The sequence below is a fragment of the Emydura macquarii genome, unplaced genomic scaffold, assembly GCF_026122565.2.
Source record: "Emydura macquarii macquarii isolate MOO-44397 ecotype Brisbane River unplaced genomic scaffold, CSIRO-AGI_Emac_v2 contig_383, whole genome shotgun sequence".
In the NCBI taxonomy this organism is placed as follows: Eukaryota; Metazoa; Chordata; order Testudines; family Chelidae; genus Emydura; species Emydura macquarii.
The window spans coordinates 2,315,197-2,326,527 of NW_027130520.1; the positions used below are offsets into that span (position 1 = coordinate 2,315,197).

An 11,331-nucleotide genomic window follows, 5' to 3' on the forward strand; every position below is an offset into this window, starting at 1 on the left:
AACACCATGTTCTAGAGGCGTTTATATAGCACTCTTAGACAGCTGATGGATCACCTTCCCTACCTTAATAAAATTATGTAATATCATTGTATGGGAATAGTAATAAGAAGCATCCGAAATAGGTACAAAATACAATACAATTTGGATTGCACTGACCTAACCTGATCTACCCACCTAATTGGCAGTAATTTCCACTATCACCTTGTGAAATTGTGCAAATTAATGTGGAAAGTTTGCACAAGATACATATATTAGATGTCAAAAAGATATCCAAAAATACTTACTTTTAAGGCCATTGAAAAGGAGTAATCAGGTTCAGCAGTCTTAAAAGATTCTGACATAATAAATAAGGAGAATCTGAGATTTTGACAAATTTCACTTTATACCCCAAAACTTTACTAAAGGTTTTAATCAAAAGTAATAGGTATGGACTGTTCAGGAACAGAAACAAGTAGATCAAAATACAAAGATCAATTCCTTATCAATTCCTGAGAATTGATAGCAGCACTATTTCTTATTTCTTATAAACTGGTGCATTACTTTAATTACAATTTGTATGCAGGTATCTGGACACACACATTTACCTGGTCATGAATCACCTGCCTCAAAACAAAGAGCAGTTGAGCTTATTTCTGATAAGAAGGCAGAGCATGTCTAATTTTGCAGGGCAACTGGCTGGAAGAAAACTGGTCCGGGAGAGCACGTTAGAGAGGAGGGGTGACTGCCAATACTCTCACAGTAACCGGGCGTGCAGAGAACACGCTGTTTTTCGTTTTCCCGTCTTAACCCTCGCACTCCAGTCGCTGCATGAAGAGTGTTCAGGAGACCCGCAAGGTTAAACGTTGCCAAAAGGAATCTGGAAATGTCGCTTTATGACCAGCGGCGCACACACACCCTGATGCGCAGAGCAGGCATCGCCCTGCAGGGATGAGCGGCTGGGCTGGCAGATTAGCCAGGGGCAGCGCACAGCACCCTCTGCCAAGCCAGTAACGGGGACACAAGCACTCCTGGCCCCCAGGCACTCACTGCCAGGACCCTGGCTGGCGGGTCAGGCGAGATGTTCACTGGCACCCTGCGGGACGGCTGCACCCACCCCGGCTGAGCCCGCGCGGCCGGCCCGTGTGTTAATGGGGAGAGGGGGGGGAGAGGGTTGTTGTCTGTACAGCCCTCCACATCGAGGCGAAGCGAGCAGGCACGGCGCACGTGTGCGCCCCCTGCTGGCGGTGAAGGGAACGGTCTCTGCCGCCTCCTCAGTCACTGCGCGCGCGCTCCCTCCCTATTCCCCCCATCCCACTCACAGAGCTGGACGGCGCTGAACTCAACCATCCCGCGCCCCAACCACCGCCTCCCGTCAGCCACTTCACTTGCCACAAGGCGCATGCGCCTTCCCTTCCACAACCTTCGTCACGTCTCCGGCCGCCGTTCAACCGCGCCTGTTCCGGGCTCCCACTAGCGGTCATGCACCCGCGCATGCCCACTTGCCTCTCCTTTTCTTGAACGGGCGCCGGTTGGGCTCTACATTGCGCACGCGCACGATGCCACTTACACTATTGCTGTCTGGCTGGGTTTATCACTGGTGTGACATGTAGCCGCCAAGAAAGAGCGGTCGCAAAATGTACTGATCCGCTCGCCGTTTGTGACAGTTGCGGCCGCGCGGCGGCACGCCCCTTACTTGGAACGGAAGCCAAGCTAGGGAGTGGGCGTGGCGTGCTGGGATAGGTACTGGCAGAGGCTGAGGCGCCGCCGGGGCCGGGCTGGGGTGGGTCAGGGGTAACCCTGCGCGGGTCTGTTCCCAAGGGCTTCTCCGGCGGCTGCGCGGGGCAGGCCACGGGCGCGGTGTCCCCCGAGGCCAGCTAAAGAGATACGGAGCCGGGAATGGTGGGGGAGGGGTGTTGGGCTCCTGAGGGGCTGGCCCGGTCTCCGTGCCAGGGGCCAGGGCAAGGTGAGTATCGGGTCGCCGGTGATTCTCTGGCAGCGGCCTGCGCGGGGTTCATTCATCGAGAAGTCGGAGTGGGGAAGAGCAGGGGTGTGACTCCGAGCTATAGATCTGCCAGCAGGGAAACTGGCAGCATCTGTGCGCCCATGTCCCACTCCCTGCCTTTCCTCCCCTTGGTAGACAGGTGCCTCTCTGCTCCTGGTCCATCACTGTCTCGCCCACTTGCCCAGAACAGTAACTTCTAAAAGTAATTTATTTTAAATTACAAGAATCTGCATTTAAAGTGTAACCTCTTATTCTATGCAGTATCTTATAAGAATTTGTTCCCTTTTGTACTGACATTCAGTTTGTGTAAATTGATCAAATGTTAGTAACATTTAGGAATCCTCTACTGTTACCTGCTTGTAACAATAGTTAATTGAAATGTTGTTAATTACGCCTTGCTTCCATGCTGGTTCTAAAACGAATAACAGTTAAAAACAAATTCTGAGGTATTGCCAGGTCAGTGCTGCACACTGCACCTTGCAAGCTCATTTACACTTGTTCATAAATTTATCAAAGCAATTGATATGCACCAGCTGTATCACTTTGAGGTCTCTCCATTCAGTCAATCCTCATGCACTGTTTTAGATAAATAAATAGATTACAGTAAGATTTTAAGTGAATCTAAATCAGATTATTAATAAATGAAGGAGTTAATTATAATTAACTAAAAGATAACTCGCATCTTAACCTAAGATTAATATTTCAGTCTGTATTCAGCTTACCACACAGGCTGGTTGCGATGCCTCTTGCAACCAGGTTCCCCCTCGCCCCCTTCCTGTGGATAGAGTCTCAGTCTTTGGTGTTGCTTAGATGATGGATTCCAGGGAAGAGCCAAGAAACAAATTTGCTTTTAACAAGTTTCCCCAACACCACCTGGGGTCAGGTGAGCGGCCCTGCCTGGCAATGGGTATGTTTTCTTCCACTTTGGCCAAAGTGTTCACAGGCACTTAGGCCAGTCCATTGTTCCCGAATGCATGCCTCTGCGGGGTATGGAAACACAGCTTTGTCTGCATCTGTTCAAACCATGTGAGGCATATATTTGGGAATATAACACAGCAGAGTTTCATATCTGTACATATGTATGACATCGCAGGAAACATGCTACCATAACAATATTATTCTGTATGTCATGAGCATTCCAAAAACACCTTACATGACATACTTTGCATCAGACAATACACAGTTACATTGTAAGGGTGAATATGGTGATACACAAATCACATCATAAGGGTATATGTGGGGTACAGCACGTCACAAAAGTAACTAAAATATAAGGTTTTTCTGGCCATAAGTTTGAATTTAAATTCTTAATTTATTGTGCAATAATAAATGGGATTGTAAAATCTCCATTCCATTGGACCTGAGTCATTAGCTCAGAAGTATACCTGCAATCAGCTTCAGAAGTGCCCTTCAGAAATGTCACTTTTCACAATAACATCAGGAAGTGGGCACTTCCATTTATTTGTGCAGATAATAGAACACAAATGTACATAAGTAGTTTATTAACTCTTCCCATGTTCTATCATTGTCTCTGCTTCAAAGGTACTTATACTCCAGCTGATACCCTCCAGAAAGGGAGTCAAATATTGTGCATATGTTTTGAAGAAAAGGTTTTAAAGTGGTTTGGTGAAGAGACCCTTTTCATGATTTGCCACTGTCCTACTATGTAACCTTGGGCAAGACAGTTTACTTATCTCAGCCTTTGTTTCCCCATATGTAAAATGGGAATAAAGACTCTTGGTTTCCTTTGTAAAACATGTTGAGATGTATGACTTAAAAGCATTGAAAGAAAAACATTCATATAAATAAAGATCAGAAGAAAGATGAATTAAGTGATTAGATTAAGTTCCCATAACTACAGCTGCTATACATTCCAAGAGTTCTCAACCATGGAAGTTGCTGAGCACTTTAAACTCCCTCTATCCTCAGTGGAAATAGAGGGTGCCCTGCACCTTCCAGAATTGGGCTCTGGATTTGTTTCAGTTTGAGAGTACTGTTATAATTTATTTTACTGGACTAATTTTCAGAAGTTTAAAAAAAAAACTTGAGATGACATTAATGCCTTATTGAGTAGGAGCAAAAAAGAGCATAAAATACATATATATCCTGAGGGAGAAATTGATCACACTGCTTGAATTAATAGTTGGCACCCATTTAAAAAAAAAAAAAAAGCAGTTAAATCTAAAAAAACAAAACCTCTCTTTGATGGGTTAAATTTTTTCTTTTTTAAGACTCAGAAACTGAAATGTTATAAGCTTTAAAATATTTCACTTTCATGTATTTTAATTAATTCTTGCATTTCGCTCATCCTTGACAGCTAAATCAGATCATCAGTTTTGTTGCACTTTCTGACCAAATTAGCATTCTGACCAAATTAGCATTATTAGTTTCTGCATAGTATGTGTTCAAAATACTACCGAGGAATCCTGAAGTTGTAGCTGTTTTCACTCAAAATATTGTTCAAACACTTCACATGAAAGCAATTTATTTTTATAAAACCTTTTATTTTTAAATAAAACCTAGATGTCAATCACAGTGAATTTACCCCCAAATCCTGGACTATAGACAAGAGCTGAAGGGTGTCTTCCATATCCAGACACTTCAAGTGGCTTTTCCTAACACAGGAGGATGGGCTATCTGCTGAGGAACTCCAGCTATCAATGTCTACATTATTTTTTTGGCAAAAATAAATCTGTGAATCTAGAAAGTCAGAACATTGTTTCACACCAAGAAAGTAAATATCTTTTCTTGGTGATTAGATTTATTTTAGTAAGACTTTTATAGTAGCGTCTTCCTCTTTTTTCTGGGTATGGTTAGATTGGGAACAAGGGGGGAGGATGTTAAGGTGTTCAGCCTTCATCAGTTAATTATTGTGTTAAAATGTAGCATGCCCTATCCACACAAGGGCTTTAAAACATCTTTTTCCCCCTAGTCTAGACAAGACCTGTTTGGGCCATGTCTGAACTAGGAAAATGGATTGCTTTAAAATGCATTAGCTACCATGAAGAAGAGCTCTGTGTAAACTCGAAAGCTTGTCTATCTCATTAACAGAAGTTGGTCCAATAAAAGATATTATCTCACTCACCTTGCCAATACTTGAAACGCTACAGTGGCACAACTACAGTGCATGTAGACACTACCGACACCAAGGGGAGGGGTTCCGTCATTGGTGTAGGTAATCCACCTCCCTGTGATGCAGTAGCTAGGTTGACAGAAGAATTATTCTGCGGACCTAATGCTGTCTACAGTGAGGGTTAGTTCACTTTAACTTTGCAGTTCAGGAATGTGGATTTTTCACACTCATGAGCTACATAGATAAGTCAGCCTAACTTTTTAGCATAGAACATGCCTTATTTACTATGAGTTACTTAACATGTTTTTAAACACATCTTAGCGCCTATCATGGACACAATGGCAATTAAAAATGTGGTTAAGCATGGATGTTGGAGGCCCAGAACAATCTGAGTTGCTTGACCACTGTCCTACAGGCTTAGCATAGCATCAGTTGCTTGCTTGGCTATTCTGACCCCTGTAGCATGACATCTTCCAGTTAGCAGAGACTGAATAACCTTATAGATATGATGTGCCGTGCTATGCAGAAAGTAAGAGAAAACAGATACTGTATGCTTGCAGCTGCACATAGATAACAGTGATGAGAACAACAAGTTATGCTTGAACGTCTGGGGTACACTGTTTTATTGCCAAGGGGCATACTTTTACTCCACCCCTTCTATCACCAGATGTTGTTTTGACGACCCCAATTTTTATGGTGAGAATGGAATGTAGTTAACGGTGGAAACCCAATGTAGGTAATTAGAATATATGATAATGAGAGAGATAATTAGGTGAAGGTTGTTTATGGAAGGGTATAAGTAGTCACCACTTAGACACAAGGGGGGTTCCATCAACACCTGACTCCAGGGGTGGTGCTGCCGGTTGGACCAGAGGATCCACTGACTCCCTGGCAGGGCCCCTGAAGAAAGCCATTCCTGTATACAGCCTTCTGAGAGACTGCTTAGCTCTCCAGGCTTAGTGAGTATTTTCACACTCCTGAGTGACAAAAGTTTTTCCAGCATAAGCTGAAGTGTAGACAATGCCTTAGCTTGTTCTCCCTACCCTCCCTTGAGAGAGAGTCCTTTTTGAACTACTACAGTTCTTCTGATCTCTGCTGTCCATGAGCCTTTTCCTCTAATGGTATTGTCTCTTAACAACTCTCAAATGTTTGTGAAGAAGTGGTTTATCTTAAACCATTCTATTTCCTTCCTACGTGTTGCTCCGTACAGTTTCCTGTTAAACTGAACCAAAATATTTATCCCAATAACCCCATCAACATACAGTATTCATAAATTACAGAGCAGCTCCACATTTGTTGCAGTGCTGATTATAGCTAACATGCACTAGACTTCCCATTGTAAGACTGTTTCAGTTGCTTATAACTTGCCAAACTTTAACCATTTCGGCTGAAATTTTCCATGCTGGGTGTCTGCCTCTTGTTGTTTTTCGGGAAAAGTTCAGCTAAAACAGTTCACCCATTTTTTAAATTAAGTTAGGGAAAAATACATTTTTAACATAAATACATAAATTTATGTCTTATACTCATACTGTTTTATTGAGGAGCTCTAGAGCCTCCATGCTTTTGAGCAGGGGCTTGAAACTTTTGGAGAGGGAGGTCGCCCTGGTGTCAGGGTTGTGCCTTTGGCCATCACCCATGAACATTTGGTCTGCTTATATGCCTCCGAAAAATTGCAGCTTGCACAAACTCAGAGGCTTGTTAGAGACTGGATGTGAAATTCTCCAAAAATTCCAAACTGTCCCAAAGTAAGCCTAAAAAGCAGTGAAAAACCCATGAAAACTAGAAAATATAAGTAGGATGGGGGTTGAATTTCTGCACCATGATGCTGTGTGCGGGAGGATAATAAAAGAAACCTCGTGGGGCACAGTTTAAAAAAAAAAAAAAAAAGGCAGTTCATGAGACAAGTGGAAAGACCTGCAGGCCATTGGCTGCCTAAAAATGCCAGCCTAACTGCTCAAAAAACAAACAAAAAGACTTGGCAACCTGCACTGAGCATACTTCAGTCCACGGCTGCAGGGTCCAAGCAGGACTTCTCTTGTAGTTGCTTTTCTTGGCTGTTTGCAGCTGCTGTGGTGCCATGTACAGGAACTTAGGGCTGCAGTGCCTGTGCAATCTTAATTTATCTATCTTGTACACATGCATTATGGTACAGTCTGTATACATGATCATACACTGGTTTTTTTCAAACTCCCACCTCATTTAGTAAATGGGTTCTTTTTAATAGTTCTTATGCATATAAGACAAAACATACATTAACATTAAGTTATCTATAGTTGACAGATATTGATCCATAAAATCTTATGGCTAAGAAGAACTCAAGGATGTTTTTTTGTGTTTTAATACTTTCAATAAAAGCACTATTTTACAAATTTGCAAAGTTTTGTTCAAATAAAAGTAGAGAGAGAGAAATCAATTTCTGACATTTCAAAAGGGTTTTTTTCTGTAATTTATCTTTAAATTTTATGTTCGAACATGTTTTTTTCAGTTAGAGAATAAATCTTCAGTTTTTCTCTAAATACTCTCAAAAACACTGTTGTGCAAAGGCAGAATTAAATTGCAGTCTTTCACAATGTCCACTAGAATCCCATTTTATAACAGAATTCAAAACAGAGAGAACCTACTAAGTTAAACCTCTCTGTTTTACCAGTGTGTTCACTTTCAAGATAGAAAGCTTTTTGGGCAGGACCTTTCTTTACTTTCGTGTATCATGCAGCACCAAGCATTCTGTCAATCAGTTACTAATTGCTGTTTTAACATTATAATAGGTTGAAAGTGTGTGGAAAAGAATGGGTTATGATACTGAGCATTTTGTTGGCTATGTTAATGAAGGACTTTTGTGCTGTATATGCCTTACAGGCTCCTTGTGAACATGCCTTCTGTAGTTCCTGTATACATGGATGGCTAGTTCATCACAATAACTGCCCTGAAGACAGACAAGCACTTGATATGTCTGTGCTACGACCTCTATACTGGTATGTAACAGATCTGATTGTGTATTGAAGGGATTTTCTAAGGCCTGGTTTAGGAAACTAGGTCAGTATAACTATGTTGCTCAGGGGTGTGAAAAATCCACAACCCTGAGTGACACAGTTAAACTAACCCCCGGTATAGATAGTGCTAGGTTGACAGGAGGATTATTCAGTCAACCTAGCTACTGCCTCTCGGAGAGTTGGATTACCAACACCGACAGGAGAACCCTGCCATCAGCGTAGGTAGCATTTTAACTGAAGTGCCATAAGTCTTTGCAGTGTTAAAATGATATAAATCAGGGGTTCCCAAACTTTCAGTGTGGGGCCCTGCCCTTCCCCATTTGCTGTCACATGGACATTCTTCCCTCCTGTATAATATCATGTAACATCCCTGTGGCACCAACAGAAATTACTTAGATGAAAAAAAGTTATCAAAGTAGTTCTGTATTTTAACAATCTTTAAAATGTTAAGTGTTCTGTCCTTTTTGAAATCTTAGCACACTGTCTACTTTTCCCCTTCATTTCTTTATCTTGAGTGTGGACTTGAGTGCCTCATATTAAACGAAAATATTGATATAATAGGCATCACAGAAACTTGGTGGAATGAGGAGAATCAAGGGAACACAGTAATATTAGGGTACAAAATATGTCAGAAGAACAGAATACGTCATACTAGTGGGGGAATGGCACTATATGTGAAAGAAAGCAAAGAGTTAAATGAAATAAAAATCTTAAGTGAACCAAACTGTGCCACAGAATCTCTATGGATAGTAATCCCATGCTTGAATAATAAGAATACAGCAGTAGGGATATACTACCGACCACCTGTCCAGGGTGGTGATAGTGACTGTGAAATGCTCCGGGTGGTTAGAGAGAGTATTCCCATATTGACTGATTACATGACACCTCAGAATAAGATGCAGAGATCAAGTTTCTGGATATCTTAAATGACTTCTTGTAGCAGCTAGTCCTGGTAGTATAAGGGGCCTACCATCAATTAAATGTTATCCCCGCCCACCTGTCACCAGAAGTCCCTCCCAATCTGGTCACCTGACTTCTGGACCCGCCCACTTGACCTGTAGGCCTCGCCCATGTCACCGGAAGTCCTGCCCAACCGGTCATCTGACATCTGGTTCCACCCCAGGTTATGACTTCCGGGTCAAGATGGGCACTTGACCAGAAGCGCGACCCCTCCGAGAACGCCTCTTGCCTGCTCCCCACCAATGGGAGAGGGTTTCGCTCCCGCGGGGCTGCCCTAAGAGTGGGATTGGATCCCAAATGGCCACCTGACTGGAAGTGGGCAGTGCGACCCCTCTGCTAATCAGCGTGCATTTCACGCTGAGAGCGGGATTGGCCTAGAAAGGGCACAGGGAGGAGCGGGGCGCCACCTCCACCAATCAGAGCGGGCTTAGGCCGTCCCAAAAGGGAAAGGTGCACCAATTGGGGATGGGGTGGAATCTCTGGGGCTCAATGGTTGGTTGGGCGGCAACGCCACCCCTGGAAGTCTCGGGGCCTTTAAAGCATCTCGTTTTCGAGACCGCATGATTCACAGCTCGTGGAAAAATGCTGAGAGGAGAATATGGACGCCTTCACCACTCCCGTGAGGCCTTTGGAATTTGTTTTGTCTCCTAAGGCCTTGGCCCCCCTGCGTAGAAAGTGCTACATCAGCAACAGTTCTGAGGACAGCCCTTTGGCTCAGCCTTTGTTCGACTCGCCAGAACCGGAAACCTGAGCGACCATGAGGCAGCCTGTTGGCCTCACGTTGTCCATTCCCTTAGAGGAAGTTGGCTCGCGGGAGTCGCTGGCGGGCGAGACCAAAGGAAAAGATGCAGTGTAGGTAAAGGAATGAGAATGGGGGGAGTGATGGGGTTAGTAACCGATCCGGGTCATGTAGATCTAAAAACAAAAGCCAACCCATAGAGACTTACAGCTATTTCTTTTCTGAAAATCTCTCGACAGGTCAACGATGCCTTTCTACGGGCCTTTGAGAACCTACACATCGGTAGCCCTGTGGGAGTAAATCAGTCATGCGTCAGCTGTTTTTGCACGTGTGTGAAACACCGATCTGAGAGGGAAACAGCAAAATGGAAGAATGAACCAGCTCATTGTAGGAGAGTAGAGAGTTAAACACTGGACAAGTAATCAGGCCTAAGCTACAGGGGATGGATTTATGGCACAGGCAAACCTTGTTTTTGTTACATTGGTGAAATTTTAGCTAAAGTCTGTTATCTCTTTTTTCTCCCTCCCCTCCTAGCCATTTATGTAAGGAATGAGACTAACAAATAACTATTCTCCTTCTGTTCAAGGTCTTTGGTGGGAATATAGCATTATCTTCTTTCCTTCCCTTGCATACAGCATATTTTAAAGAATGTTAGTAAGTTTCAAGGTAATGTGCCGCTGCTCTGTGCAATAATCCTATAAACAACAAACAAAGGTGGGTATAATTGTATTCATTATGTAGTTATTAATATTCATTTTGTAGGTATTACTGTAACTAAAGAGTTTATGGGAAGTTTCTAAAAATGTATACATTTACATACTGTTATGGATAAAAGAATTGTAAAGTAACCCCCTCGTCGCTCACTCCCGATGTGGAGGTGGAACGAGCAGGCAATAAAGGTTTCCATCGCCCCAATCCGCCCCCGGGACAACCTGTTTGATTATTTCTAATAGTCATGAGATGCTGTAAAAGGGCATGTTAAACCAGGCGGTTAATAAAAATTGTTTAAATTTGTCGGCGTGACTATGTTCCTCCATACTTGTGCTAGTAAACAGGTGTTACAAGTGACAGCCATGTCAACATAGGCGGCTCTTTTTAAAAAAATACATTACACCCCTGGGGAAATTGGGAGCTTTGGAGGGGTGAACTCTTTTTTTCAAGCGGCCAAAAAGCATAGTGAAACTTTGAACAGGGGAGTGGTATCAGCCTGGCTTTCGGACCAGGACGCTTACACTTTATACAAACTGGCTCGAATACGTTTTAAAAGAAACAAGACGGTTGTTTCAGACATGGACGCGCAATGGCAGGCAGACTTGGTGGATATGCAAAGGTTCGCCAAACAGAACAGCAGTTTTAAGTGCATCTTACCAGTGATAGACATTCTATGCAAATATGCCTGGGCTTTAGGCCTCAAAAACAAGACGAGCAGCGAAGTAGCCGAGACCTTTAAAGCTATTTTCAGCGAAGGTCACGTGCCTCAGAAATTACAAACCAATCGGGGAAAAGAACTTTTAAACAAACTTTTAAGCGGGTTGTTAAAGAGGCACGGCGTTCGCCATTTTGTTACTAATAACAAAGTCAAAGCGGG

The 11,331-nt window shown here is 43.1% G+C and overlaps 1 protein-coding gene and 1 long non-coding RNA gene across 8 annotated transcripts in view; one reads left to right on the top strand and one right to left on the bottom strand.

Annotated features, from left to right (window-relative positions):
* Window positions 1-2,744, bottom strand: part of LOC137145697 (DNA repair and recombination protein RAD54B-like) — an 85,000-nt gene extending 82,256 nt beyond the window's left edge. For 3 of the 6 annotated variants that reach the window (XM_067536632.1, XM_067536589.1, XM_067536643.1), the window contains exon 1: window positions 585-1,160. In XM_067536632.1, coding sequence (XP_067392733.1) covers window positions 585-592 — 8 coding nt within the window. In that variant the 5' untranslated portion in view covers window positions 593-1,160. The other 3 variants (XM_067536625.1, XM_067536615.1, XM_067536606.1) reach the window with 3 other exon arrangements.
* On the top strand, window positions 1,816-10,727 carry LOC137145720 (uncharacterized). 2 transcript variants are annotated; one of them, XR_010917741.1, is made up of 4 exons: window positions 1,816-1,942; window positions 7,911-8,026; window positions 9,657-9,860; window positions 9,983-10,727. It is a non-coding gene; the product is annotated as an uncharacterized lncRNA (long non-coding RNA). The 2 variants fall into 2 exon arrangements; XR_010917739.1 differs by having other exon boundaries at window positions 9,657-9,856.
* The last annotated feature ends 604 nt before the right edge of the window (window positions 10,728-11,331 follow it).